General features: G+C 40.9%; 1 protein-coding gene across 3 annotated transcripts in view; it reads right to left on the bottom strand.

Annotated features, from left to right (window-relative positions):
• Positions 1-14,258, bottom strand: part of LOC123520621 (ubiquitin carboxyl-terminal hydrolase MINDY-1-like) — a 58,437-nt gene that overhangs the window by 40,736 nt on the left and 3,443 nt on the right. For 2 of the 3 annotated variants that reach the window (XM_045283067.1, XM_045283069.1), the window contains exons 2-3: positions 711-1,456; positions 123-322 (exon numbers count right to left, since the gene is read on the bottom strand). In XM_045283067.1, coding sequence (XP_045139002.1) covers positions 123-322; positions 711-1,456 — 946 coding nt within the window. Of the gene's footprint in view, positions 1-122; positions 323-710; positions 1,457-2,008; positions 2,093-14,258 lie in introns of those variants that run through there. The other variant, XM_045283068.1, reaches the window with a different exon arrangement.

Here is a 14,258-nt window from a genome sequence, read left to right as displayed (position 1 = left end):
GAAAAAATAAAGTACTCTTGAACTATCTAATCACAGATGTAAAATTACAATTAAATTAAATGATAATAATAAATCTTAACAGATAATAAATAATAAATCTAAATAAATACAGAAAAACTTACCCTGAAAACTTAACATTAACATCTAAGCCAGTAAGTAGCTTATGGAGAATACTGATTGCATCTTCTGTGTTCTGCTCCACATGACGCCTCATGTCTGATGGGAGAGAGTTCCTTGGCTGGTCAAACAGGGCATTTCCAACCACCAGCACCAAGTCTCCTCCAGTGATCTCTGTTCTGTCAGCTGGTAACGTGATTTGGCCCTATAAAATGAAGTACAATTTCAGTATCACAGGAGGGACTTGTAATCTGCTTAATTCCATCAGGAATAGTTACATTTAATATCATGTGAATAATGATTGAAACATCCATACAAGTTAATCATCTCCAATTAATTTTGCAAAAATGTATTCATTGCTGTATCAACATTTTCTAAATGATTATAAGCATTCATTATAGCTGCATACATTCTCTAAGTATCAAGTAAGTAAATCAGAGGCAACAATTTATGTGCTGGAGGAAGGCAATTTAACATCACATCATCTTCTCTATAACATTTAACGTTAAGAATATTCATAGACCAGATCCTGACAGTACAGGCCTACCAATGGGTAGGTCCTCTACATCAAAAGCACAACAACTTCTGCTTACCTTGAGAATCATGACATTAACAATGGCAATGAGTGGACATGGGCCATTATTATTTTGTGTTATGATGGGCACTTCAATATCCTGCCATTTGATCTTTTTGATCTTGTGCACCACATCTGAGGGATCCACTGCATGTGTTTCTGGGCTGTGTGCAGCAGAGCTTGAGGCAGCACACTGAGCTGCTACATCTGGAGGCTGTGGTCTCTTGAACTGTGCACCTTGGTCCGGGGTTCTCTCCACATCTGGTAGAATCCCCATTGAAGGTAATGCTGACTCACCCTCAGATCTCCAACTAATACCTCCACTACTTTCACTTGCATTTGCACCACCATTTTCACTACTTGTGTTATATTGATCACTTGATATAGTTTTACTGTCACTGTTTTCAGTTAAGGAATTAGAATTTTTACTTTTATTTTCAGTATCAGAATATTCTGACAAAATATCTGATATTCCCGTAGAAATCTGCTTAACATTATTTTCCTCCACACTTGGCAAGGTTGTTGAGTTTCTCTCTGGGTCTTCCATGTGTAATGTAGTTGTGCTGTGTGGATCTTTTGAAGGCACTTTAGGGTTCACACAATCTGAGTCATGGGTACCCAATGAACTGGATGCATTAGGTAACCGTGGCTCCTCAGACATATCACTTTCCTTTCTGTTCATTGCTTCTGGCACTGTTTCTGCCATGGGTGATACATTCTCTGGTCCTGCATCCACTCCAGCTCCCATTTCACTTGCACCTTTCCCTGAAAATAGAAAATAATTATTCAAAGAAAGAAATTAATACTTCCACTAATTTGGACTTAATTTTCACACACAAAAAAAACCCTAGGCAGATAAATTTTATGTTGTTTATACGAGTTAAAAATACACCATTCATGTAAATTTTAATAATGAGGTGTAATTTGATGGGTTTCAAAATCAATAAAAAAAAAAGAAAAGAAAAATCATATAAATCACTACTTTCAACTTCCACTCACAAAGAATGACTTATGAAGCATTCTACTAATACAGACAGGCACAGCCACTCATATCTAAAACTTAGTTTTCACAATAAAAATCAGAAAAGTCCACATGAAAGATTTCACCTCATACCCATATCAATGTGCTGAGAAAAAGTTTCCAATTTTCATCAAAAGCAAATAAATAATCACTATTTGTTTCACACCAATATTTCTGTATCTAATTGCCCCAAAAAGAATGTATAGTCATCAGACACTTGTATGTTATCATACCATAATGAAACTGGGAAGGATACCTTTCTAATAAGCTGATTTTATCAACAGATTTTGATTTACCTTGATCTGCTTGGTCAGCTCTATGTTAGGTAACTGTATGTTGTTTGCCTACTGGTGGATACTTTCCAGATATACAGAATTCACATTATTTCCCTCTGCGATTAAATTCTCCATCTATTTATCACTGATAATGCACTATACTTCACTGCAACAAGGAAGTAAGACAGTGTGTTTTATCTAATCACTGCTCCAATTTTTCCAGCTTGAAATAATTTTATCAGACACCTTTTTTTTCTATTAACAGAGAGGTTGATGCTACCAAATATGGCACTCACATATTTTCATGACTGGATAGGTTGGATTAAGTTATATACAGGAGGAGGTAGTAGACACCTACCAAAACGATAATTTACTCCCAGCGAGGTCTAATAGCACTAGCTCAGGGGGTGCTGTGAACCTTCCATTAAAGCTAGTTGTGATCTCGCTGAATGTTTCCCTTTGTGTCTCACAATTCAAGGGGGCAGTCACAGCTTGCCCTCTAAAGACAACTCTCCTTCTTCACACAAAACTACATGCACTTACCACTCATACATCCTTCAACTGAAAAAAAAAAAAAATAGCAACAACAAGCCTCGCCTCCAAGTCCACTTCTGGGGAGGGAACCAAAAATCTCCCCAGGTCAGACTCTTCTCTTAATAATAAACTCAAATGCCTTGACACTTCCCTCCACTTCTTCTACAATACCTTCTGCAACATTCGCAGTCTTATACAGGCAACCCCCGTTTAACGAAGGTTCACACAACAAAATTTCGCTACAACGAAGGTTTCATTTTACTACCATCTGCTCGTTTAACGAACACCAAACTCGCCTTAATGAAGTTTTATCCAGGTAATTTTTTTCCAAATTTGAAAGCCTCACCATATCACACAAGCTGACAGGCTTTTGAATACACCAGGAGCTGCTAGTACTAAGGCCTCCCTCAGGAAAAATCCTGTGACACCTATAGAATAAAGATCAAGATCAAGATCAAGCCTCTCATGGACAACACGCGCAACACTCACTCCCCAGTCAAAACATAACAGCGTCAGCAGCAGCTTGTCTTCCCTAGCTCAACTTACAACCAAAACACCCTGCAATTGGCCTAGTGTTCGTAAGAAGACCAGGAAGTCTCTTACTCTCCAAGTGAAGCTAGATATTATTCACAGACACGAGAGAGGCCAGAAAACTATAGCAGTGCTGGCCACTATCTTGACTCCATATTATACTGTCTCTATTTTCAAGTCAGCAGACTCTATTAAGAAGGCTGGTGAGACCATATCTTCCTTGCAAGCTAAAATAACCACCTGAACTCGTGACTCTACAATGGATAAAATGGAAAGCCTTGTGGAAATGTTTTTTTTTTTTTTTTTTTTTTTTTTTTTTTACGTAGGGAAGAGGGCCAGCCAAGGGCAAAAAAAAGAAAGTTAGAAAAATGCCCACTTGAGTGCTGGCTCTCCAAAGAGTAGAAAAAGTGCCAAAACCGTCAGCCAGAATTAGGGGAGCAAATGCTTCGATACCTCCCTCTTAAAAGAAGACAAGTTGTAGAAATTTGGAAATACAGATGCAGGGAGGGAGTTCTAGAGTTTACCAGTGAAAGGGATGAATGATTGAGTGTACTGGTTAACTCTTGCAGTAGAGAGTTGGACAGAATAGGGATGAGAGGAAGAAGAAAGCCTTGTGCAGCGTGGCCGCAGGAGGAGGGGAGGCATGCAGTTAGCAAGACCAGTAGAACAGTTACCATGAAAATAGCAATAAAATATATAAAGGGATGCAACATTTTGACGGTGAGAAAGAGAGTGAAGACAGTTAGTCAGAGGAGGGGAGATGATGAGACGAAGAGCTTTTGATTCCACACTATCAAGCAAAGCTGTGTGACTGGAACCCCCCCAAACATGCGAAGAGTACTCCATACAGGGACGGATAAGGCCCTTGTACAGAGTAAGCAGTTGGAGGGGCGAGAAAAACTGGCAGAGACGCCTCAGAACACCTAACTTCATAGAAGCTGTTTTAGCAAGAGATGTGATGTGAAGTTTCCAGTTAAGATTATGAGCAAAGGACAGACCAAGGATATTCATTGTGGAAGAGGAAGACAGTTGAATGTCATTGAAGAAGAGGGGATAGTTGTCTGGAAGGTTGTGTCGAGTTGATAGATGGAGGAATTGAGTTTTTGAGGCATTGAAAACTACTAGGTTTTCTCTGCCCCAATCGGAAATTTTAGAAAGATCGGAAGTCAGGCGTTCTGTGGCGTCCCCGCGTGATCTGTTAATTTCCTGAAAGGTTGGACGTCTCTGAAAGAACGTGGAAAGATGCAGGGTGGTATCATCAGCGTAGGAGTGGATAGGGCAAGAAGTTTGGTTAAGAAGGTCATTAATGAATAATAGAAAGAGAGTGGGTGACAGGACAGAACCATGAGGAACACCACTATTAATAGGTTTAGGAGAAGAACAGTAGCCGTCTACCACAGCAGCAATAGAGCGGTCGGAAAGGAAATTTGAGATAAAGTTGCAGAGAGAAGGATAGAAGCCGTAAGAGGGCAGTTTTGAAATCAAAGCTTTATGCCAGACTCTATCAAAAGCTTTTGATATGTCTAACGCAACAGCAAACGTTTCACTGAAATCTCTAAAAGAGGATGACCAAGACTCAGTAAGGAAAGCCAGAAGATCACCAGTAGAGTGACCTTGACGGAAGCCATACTGGCGATCAGACAGAAGATCGTGAAGTGACAGATGTTTGAGAATCTTCCTATTCAGGATAGATTCAAAAACTTTAGACAAGCAAGAGATTAAAGCTATAGGACGGTAGTTTGAGCGGTTAGAAATGGTCACCCTTTTAGGAACAGGCTGAATGTAGGCGAACTTCCAGAAGGAAGGAAAGGTAGAAGTCGATAGACAAAGTTGGAAGAGTTTGGCCAGGCAAGGTGCAAGCACAGAAGCACAGTTTTTGAGAACAATAGGAGGGACCCCATCAGGTCCATAAGCCTTCCGAGGGTTTAGGCCAGCAAGGGCATGGAAAACATCATTACGAAGAATTTTGATTGTAGACATGAAATAGTCAGAGGGAGGAGGAGAGGAGGACAAGCCCAGAATCGTCCAAGGTGGAGTTGTGAGCAAAGGTTTGAGAAAAGAGTTCAGCTTTAGAGACAGAAGAGATGGCAGTGGTGCCATCAGGATGAAATAAAGGAGGAAAGATGAAGAAGTGAAGTTATTTGAGATGTTTTGGCTAGATGCCAGAAGTCACGAGGAGAGTTTGAGTTTGAAAGATTTTGACATTTTCTATTTATGAAAGAGTGTTTGGCAAGTTGAAGAACAGACTTGGCATGATTCCAGGCAGAGATATAAAGTGCATGAGATTCAGGAGATGGAAGGCTCAAGTACCTTTTGTGGGCAACCTCTCTATCATGTATAGCACGAGAACAGGCTGAGTTAAACCAAGGTTTAGAAGGTTTAGGTTGAGAAAAGAATGAGGAATGTACGCCTCCATGCCAGATACTAACACCTCTGTTATGCGTTCAGCACAAAGAGATGGGTCTCTGACACAGAAGCAATAATCATTCCAGGGAAAATCAGCATAATACCTCCTCAGGTCCCCCAACTGGCAGAGGCAAACGCCAGAGGCACCTTCGCTTTGGGGATCCTGCGGAGGGATTGGAAAAATAGGACAAGATACAGAAATGAGATTGTGATCGGAGGAGCCCAACGGAGATGAAAGGGTGACAGCATAAGCAGAAGGGTTAGAGGTGAGGAAGAGATCAAGAATGTTGGGCGTGTCTCCAAGACGGTCAGGAATACGAGTAGGGTGCTGCACCAGTTGCTCTAGGTCATGGAGGATAGCAAAGTTGAAGGCTAGTTCACCAGGGTGGTCAGTGAAGGGAGAGGAAAGCCAAAGCTGGTGGTGAACATTGAAATCTCCAAGAATGGAAATCTCAGCGAAAGGGTAGAGGGACATAAGTTTTGTATGCAGTACAATGATGCGCACTTTGTTTACATTCCACAGGTTGCCGGTTAGTGTCTTTCCCGTTTCACTCTTCCTCCCTTCATAAAGTTAAGATTATCAGCATTATAAAGTTACTTCAATAAATACTTTAGTGTACATTATAATGACTTAAATTAAACTACCTAAATGTTTAACTTCATAATTTTTACTTTCATTAAACATTTTACTGTACTATGATGCACTCTCGCTTTGCTTACTGTCAATGGAAGTTCAAATCAGGGGTTAAACTTGTTATAATCGGTTCGCTTAACGAAGTTTCGCTTAACGAAGTGTTTTTTAGGAACGTAACTCCTTCGTTAAACGGGGGTTGCCTGTATCTAATTTTCAGTCCGTGGATCACCACCTCTCCTCTACTAAACCTCACCAAAACACAGCTGTCTGAGGCAACTGACAGTAGCCCCTTTTCTGTTCCCTCCTACTTTCTCTATTCTCATTTTCATTCCAAAGCTGGATGTTGGGTCTGTGTACGCAACATCCAGCTTGCTCTCGTGCCAACACTCTTGAATTTTCTCAGTTTTCCACCCTCTGGTTTTGACTCAACAGTCACTCTCTAATTGAATTCATCTGCGCTGTCTATCTCTCCCTTAACTCTTCTGACTATAGTAAGTTTTTCGACTATTCAACTTCCAAATTGGAGCACATTCTGTTCTTCTACCCTTTCACAGAGATTTCCATTCTTGGAGATTTCAATGTTCACCACCAGCTTTTGCTTTCCTCTCCCTTCACTGACCATCCTGGTGAACTAACCTTCAACTTTCCTATCCTCCATGAACTAGAGCAACTGGTGCAACACCCTACTCATATTCCTGACCGTCTTGGAGACACGCTTATGCTTATGCTGTCACCCTTTCATCTCCGTTGGGCTCCTCTGATCACAATTTCATTTTTGTATCTTGCCCTATTTCTCCAATCCTTCCTCAGGATCCTTCAAAGTGGAGGTGCCTCTGGCATTTTGCCTCTGCCAGTTGGGGGGGGATCTGAAGAGGTATTATGCTGATTTTCCCTGAAATGATTACTGTTTCCATGTCAGAGACCCATCTCTTTGTGCTGAACGCATAACGGAGGTGATGGTGTCTGGCATGGAGGCGTACATTCCTCATTGCTTTTCTCAACCTAAACCTTCTAAACCTTGGTTTAACACAGCCTGTTCTCGTGCTATATATGACAGAGAGGTTGCCCACAAAAGGTACTCCTGAATTTCATGCAATTCATATTTCTGCCCAGAATCATGCCAAGTCTGTTCTTCAACTTGCCAAACACTCTTTCATAAATAGAAAATGTCAAAATCTTTCAAACTCTAACTCCCCTTGTGACCTCTGGCATCAAGCCAAAAACATATCCAATAACTTCACTTCTTCATCTTTCCCTCCTTTATTTCATCCTCATGGCACCACTGCCATCTCTTCTGTCTCTAAAGCTGAACTCTTCTCTCAAACCTTTGCTAACAATTCTACCTTGGATGATTCTGGGATTATTCCTCCCTCTCCTCCTCCCTCTGACTATTTCATGCCTACAATCAAAGTTCTTCGTAATGATCTTTTCCATCCCCTTGGGATGAAAAACATAATATGGGTACCACTATGAATAAAATTGCCTGCACCACTAATAGGCGAAAGCTGAACAGCACTTCCCACATATACTCTTCAAGTATGCCTACAAGTGCTATAGGCTATAACATAAAAGAATAAAAAAGAAAATGCCCTTACTGTCCTAAGCCCTCAGAAAACTTAAGGACCTGATGGGGTCCCTCCTATTGTTCTCAAAAACTGTGCTTCCATGCTTGCACCTTGCATGGCCAAACTCTTTCAACTATGTCTATCAACTTCTACCTTTCCTTCTTGCTGGAAGTTTGCCTACATTCAGCCTGTTCCTAAAAAAGGGTGACCGTTCTAATCCCTCAAACTATCGTCCTATAGCTTTAATCTCTTGCTTGCCTAAAACTTTTGAATCTATCTTTAATAGGAAGATTCTTAAACATGTCACTTCACAATCTTCTATCTGATCGCCAGTATGGTTTCCGTCAAGGTCGCTATACTGGTGATCTTCTGGCGTTTCTTACCAAGTCTTGGTCAATCCTCTTCTAGAGAATTCAGTAAAACTTTTGCTGTAGCATTAGGCATATCAAAAGCTTTCAATAGAGTCTGGCACAAAGCTTTGATTTCAAAACTGCCCTCCTAAAGTTTCTATCCTTCTCTCTGCAACTTTCTCTCAAGATTCCTTTCCGACCATTCAATTGCAGCTGTGGTAGACGGCCACTGTTCTTCTAAATCTATTAACAGTGGCATTCCTCAGGGTTCTGTATTGTCACTCACTCTCTTTCTATTATTCATTAAAATCTTCTTAGCCAAACTTCTTGCCCTATTCACTCCTACGCTGATGATACCATCAGCGTCCTTTCAGAAACAACCAGTCATTCAGGAAGTCATCAGATCACGCAGGGATGCCACAGAATGCCTGACTTCTGATCTTTCTAAGATATCTGATTGGAGCAGAGAACACTTAGTATAGTAAGCCCCCGCACTATACTAAGTTCGCCAAGCCCAAGCACTTGGGGAACTAATTAGTCCGGCAAAACTACCGCCATATGCGAATTTCGCCAAGCACGAGTTCTTCATACCATATAAATTGCCTAAAAAATGCCTGAATCAGTCTTTGGTCATTGCCAAAGTCCCTCTTTTGATCCCTATATACCATCTTTCGAGCAGAAATAAAATCTTTCGCTTTCACATATTAGAACACATGTACAAAACAGACCAATAAACAAAAAATAAAGCTAATAAGACATGACATAAAGGCTGTAACTCCCGTTTTTCCACCTGTTTCCTTCGTCCACTTTCGTCCTTGCCATCACCACCATTGTCCTTACCCCCACCAGTACCACCTGTTGCGCTGGTAGAGGCCATGTTGGCAGTCAATCACCAGAATTCATTCCCACTCTAGCAGAACAGAGGGTAGCACAAACAAAATGGCTCAATGGGACTCTCACACTGATAGATTTAGAGAGAGGTCTGATGTCACCGGGGAGCCGCGTGGTTCGCCATGCGCCGCCAATTTTTTATTTAAATCGCCAAGCATGCACTCGGTGGTCAGTGGCCACCATGCCAAAAGTTAATTTCACTAAGCTGAGATTCGCCAAGTGCGTGGGCTTACTGTAGTGTTCAATGCCTCAAAATCTCAATTTCTCCATATATCAACTCGACACAACCTTCCAGACAACTATCCCCTCTTCTTCAATGGCACTCAACTGCCTCCCTCTTCCACACTGAATATCCTCGGCCTGTCCTTTACTCAATCTTAACTGGAAACTTCACATCTCATCTCTCGCTTAAACAGCTTCTATGAAGTTAGGCATTCTGCGGTGTCTCCGCCAGTTTTTCTCGCCCCTCCAACTGCTAATTCTGTAGAAGGGCTTTATCTGTCCTTGTATGGAGTACAGGCAACCCCCACTTAACGAAGGTTCACACAACGAAATTTCACTACAATGAAGGTTTCATTTTACTACCATCTGCTCGTTTAACGAACACCAAACTCGCTTTAATGAAGTTTTATTCATGTAATTTTTTTCCAAGTTTGAAAGCCCCGCCGTATCACGTAAGCTGACAGGCTTTTGAATACACCAGGAGCTGCCAATACTAAGGCCTGCCTCAGGAGAAATCCTGTGACACCTGTGGAATCAAGATCAAGATTAAGATCAAGCCTCTCGTGGACAACACGTGCACCACTCACTTCCCTGTTCAAAACATTAACAGCATCAGCAACAGCTCGTCTTCCCTCACTCAACTTACCACCAAAACGCCCTGCAATGTGGCCTAGCATTCCTAAGAAGACCAGGAAGTCTCTTACTCTTGAAGTGAAGCTGGATATTATTTACAGACACGAGAGAGGCCAGAAAACTATAGCAAGCCTCCATTTACTGTCTCTACTATTTTCAAGTCAGCAGACTCTATTAAGAAGGTTGATGAGACCGTATCTTCCTTGCAAGCTAAAAGAACCACCTAAACTCGTGACTCTACAATGGATAAAATGGAAAGCCTTGTGGAAATGTGGTACATAAGTTTTGTATGTGATACAATGATACGCCCTTTGTTTACATTCCACAGGTTGCCGGTTGGTGTCTTTCCCATTTCACTCTCCCTCCCTTCATAAATTTAAGATCATCAACATTATAAAGTTATGTACATACATACATTAGTGTACATTATAATGACTTAAATTAAACTGCCTAAATGTTTAACTTCATAATTTTTACTTTCATTAAACCTTTCAATATACTATGATGCACTCTCGCTTTGTTTACTCTCTCAATGGAAGTTTAAGTCACAGGTTAAACTTGTTATAATCGGTTCACTCAACGAAGTTTCGCTTAATGAAGTGTTTTTTTAGAAACGTAACCCCTTCGTTAAGTGCGGGTTGCCTGTACTCTTCACATGTTTGGGGGGTTCCACTCACACAGTTTTATTAGATAGTATGGAATCAAGAGCTTTTTGCCTCATCAACTCCCCTCCTCTGACTGACTGTCTTCAGCCTCTTTCTCACCACCAAAATGTTCCATCTCTTTCTATCTTTTATCACTATTTACATGCTAACTGCTCTACTGATCTTGCTAACTGCATGCCTCCCCTCCTCTTGCAGCCTTGTTGCACAAGGCTTTCTTCTTCCTCTCATCCCTTTTCTGTCCTAACTCTCTAATGCAAGAGTTAATCACTATTCTCAATCATTCATACCTTTCTCTGGTAAACTCTGGAACTCTCTGCCTACTTCTGTATTTCCATCTTCCTATAACTTGACTTCTTTTAAGAGGGAGGTCTCAAGACATTTGTCCCTGAATTTTGGATAACTCACACTTGAACTTTAAGTGAACTGGCAACCCAGTGGGCCTTTTTTTTTTTTTTTATTGCCCTTGGCCAGTTGCCTCTCCTGCATAAAAAAAAGAACAATAACAATAGTATTGCCACAGCCAGCTTCAATCACCACATCTCCATCTTCCAAATTCTCTATTAGAATTCTATTTGTTCACGATCAGTTATATGTATTTATCACTTGGTAAGTAACTATTTAGGCAGATAACTAGTAGACACTCCTATTTCCATAGCCTGCACAGTTGAAGAAGGAGTCAGTTCTCTCTCATTTAAAAGCCATAGCTCACTATATAGCCATCTGTGCTTTTATTTGGAAGAATTTTTCCCCTGCTCATCAAGTCTTTTAATAAATCACGCTCTGCAGCAATATTATGGCTGGTTCTCCTCATAAAATTTTCTATGTTGCCTGTAGTGGAATGATGAGGCAGTGTGGTCTGCTGGAATGTGTGGCTCAATCAGCTGAGGTGACAAAACACTGCCACCAACCATCAAACTATATTCATGGTTTATTTCATTAAATATGATAATAACAAATGTATGAATATGGAATAATGTTCTTGGCATATAAAATCATATGATAAATCATGCTGAACTAATAATTTTCTAATTTCCTTGGACAAGAAAGATGCACAGGAGAGAACATGTGTTTTTATTGCTTTGGTGACCTAGTGATGTATTAATGTTTTGCTTTTTTAATGTTTGGGTAACAAAATCCCCAAAACAGGCAGACTTTTCCAGTGGCTAGGAATGTAACACCCTCTATTATCACTATTTATTCTACATGAAAATTGTTTGAATAAATCAATTTTGGATAACTCAATGTCTCCAGGAACATAACCCATGTGTTAATCAAGAGTTGACTGTATATGTATGTATGTATATATATATATATATATATATATATATATATATATATATATATATATATATATATATATATATATATATATATACTGTGAGGTCCCAAGTTACATCAGAGTTACGTTCCTGAAACATGACGTAAGTTGATTTTGTACGTAACTCGAGTTTTTGTACTTTTAAAGCATATTATAGAGTTTTCAACCAATAATTTTTTATGGTTATTCAGGTAAGTAAAAGGTTATATTGTTATATTGGTATACTATTTACAACTATGTAGGAATATATTGATTAGGGCCGCGAACTGCAGGTTGCTGAGAGGGGCGGCCTGAGGCCGCCAGGAGAGTGGGCAGGTCGAATGTTGTGGCGCCCAGGGCGGACAGCTGGGAGCTTTGTGGAGTGTGGTGGGAGTAGAAGCATTATGTAAGTAAAAGGTTATATTGTTATATTATTTACAAGTATGTAGGAATATGAAACACAAGCTTGTTTTTGTTGTTGATTAGGGCATGAACGAAAGGAATGCATGTTGCCAGAGGGGTGGACGCCTGAGGCCGCCAGGAGGGTGGGCAGGTCGAATGTTGTGATGCCCAGGGCAGACAGCTGGGAACGTAGTGCAGTGCGGTGGGAGTAGAAGCGTGGGCAGCGGGGCAGGAAATGCAATAGGAAAGGGCAATAGGGATCAGCAGACAAGCGCAGACGGTGCAAGTCAGCTGCGAATGTCGTGTGGCCCAGGCGAAGGCTCCGGAGTTGTTATTGTTGTGATAGGTGCGTGAGCCCTCAAGGTCGTCAACCTCCCGTTGTCATGGTAACGGGCTTCCCATTTTCTTCTTCACTCCCTTACACACAGCTGCTGCCTCCCTTCTCATGTCTTTTAATTATGTCCACTTTTTCTTGTAGCGTAATGGTTTTCCTTTTCTTAGCATCACTGCTATCACTCAGGGGTTTTCTTTTTGGTGCCATTGAGCAAGATACTAAGATAGTCAGCAAACGCAGATGTAGGAACATTCTTGTCAGGGGCGACGGTGTGGTGGAACTGAGGTACGTAGAGTGTTATTGTATTGAAGCATGAGGTGGGCGGTGTGGTGGATAACCACTAGTGACGCCTGGCGGCCAACAATAACAATAAAGCCCGCGCTTTACGATTTATAAATTTTCAATTTTTTAAATCTTAAATTGCCTTACAGTGGACTGACGTAAGTGCGAGTTTGACGTAACTCGAGACCGACATAACCTGGGACCTTACTGTATGTGTATATATATATATATATATATATATATATATATATATATATATATATATATATATATATATATATATATATATATATATATATATATATATATATATATATATACAGGCAACCCCGGTTAACGAAGGTTCACACAACGAAATTTCGCTATAACGAAGGTTTCATTTTACTACCATCCGCTCGTTTAACGAACACCAAACTCGCTTTAATGAAGTTTTATCCAGTTATTTTTTTCCAAATTTGAAAGCCCCACTGTATCATGCAAGCTGAAAGGCTTTTGAATACATCATGAGCTGCTGGTACTAAGGCCTGCCTCAGGAGAAATCCTGAGACACCTGTAGAATAAAGATCAAGATCAAGCCTCTCGTGGACAACACAGGCACTGCCGATACAAAGGCCTGACTCAGAAGAAATTCTGCGTCACCTGTAGCATCAAGATCAAGATCAAGATCACACACGGAGATATAGAGACAGACTGGGTGAAGAGTGAGAGAGGAGTTAGGCAAGGATGTATTCTGTCACCAATCCTTTTCAGTTTGTACACAGAGGAGTTAGCAGCCAGATTGAGAAGAATGAATGCAGGAGTACGAGTGGGAAATGAGAAGATAGGTGTGCCTCTTTATGCAGATGATGTGGTGGTCATGAGTGAGTCAGCAGTTGAGTTGCAGAGAATGCTAGATGTTGTGGATGGATATGGGAGAGACATTGGAGTTGGGTTTAGTAGTGAGAAAAGTAAGGTGATGATAGTGAATAGGTCTGAGGATGAAAGCAATGCAGTATGGAAAATTGGAGAGAATGAGATGAATCAGGCATGAGAATATAAGTACTTGGGGATGCGGGTGAGTCCAAGTGGGTGTGAAAAGACAAAGAATGAAAAGTTAGGTTTAGTGAATCAGTGGGTAGGACGATTGGGGAGTGCAGCAAGAATGAGAGCAAGCAAATATGATGTGCTGAGAGAGGTGTGGAAGAGTGTGGCGGTGCCCAGCATAATGTATGGTATGGATGTGATTGCATGGAATGAAAGTGAAATTGACAAGCTAGAAGTGGGACAAAATAGAATAGGTAGAATGGCACTGAATGCTCCAAGGTACACAGCAGTAGAATCTTTGAGAAGGGATATGGGATGGAGCACCTTTAGGGAAAGACTAATTATAGCCACACTTAGATACAAGGTCAGGCTGGAAAGAATGGATGAGGAAAGAATAGTGAGGAAGGTGTACCTGTGAAATGAAAGTGGGAGTCAGTGGAGGAAGAGGTGCATGAGAATGACAGAGAGGAGTGGTTTACAAGTGGTATGGGGGATGAGAATG

Source organism: Portunus trituberculatus, chromosome 47 (genome assembly GCF_017591435.1).
Source record: "Portunus trituberculatus isolate SZX2019 chromosome 47, ASM1759143v1, whole genome shotgun sequence".
NCBI classification, from domain to species: domain Eukaryota; kingdom Metazoa; phylum Arthropoda; class Malacostraca; order Decapoda; family Portunidae; genus Portunus; species Portunus trituberculatus.
This window is presented reverse-complemented; position numbering and strand designations above follow the sequence as displayed.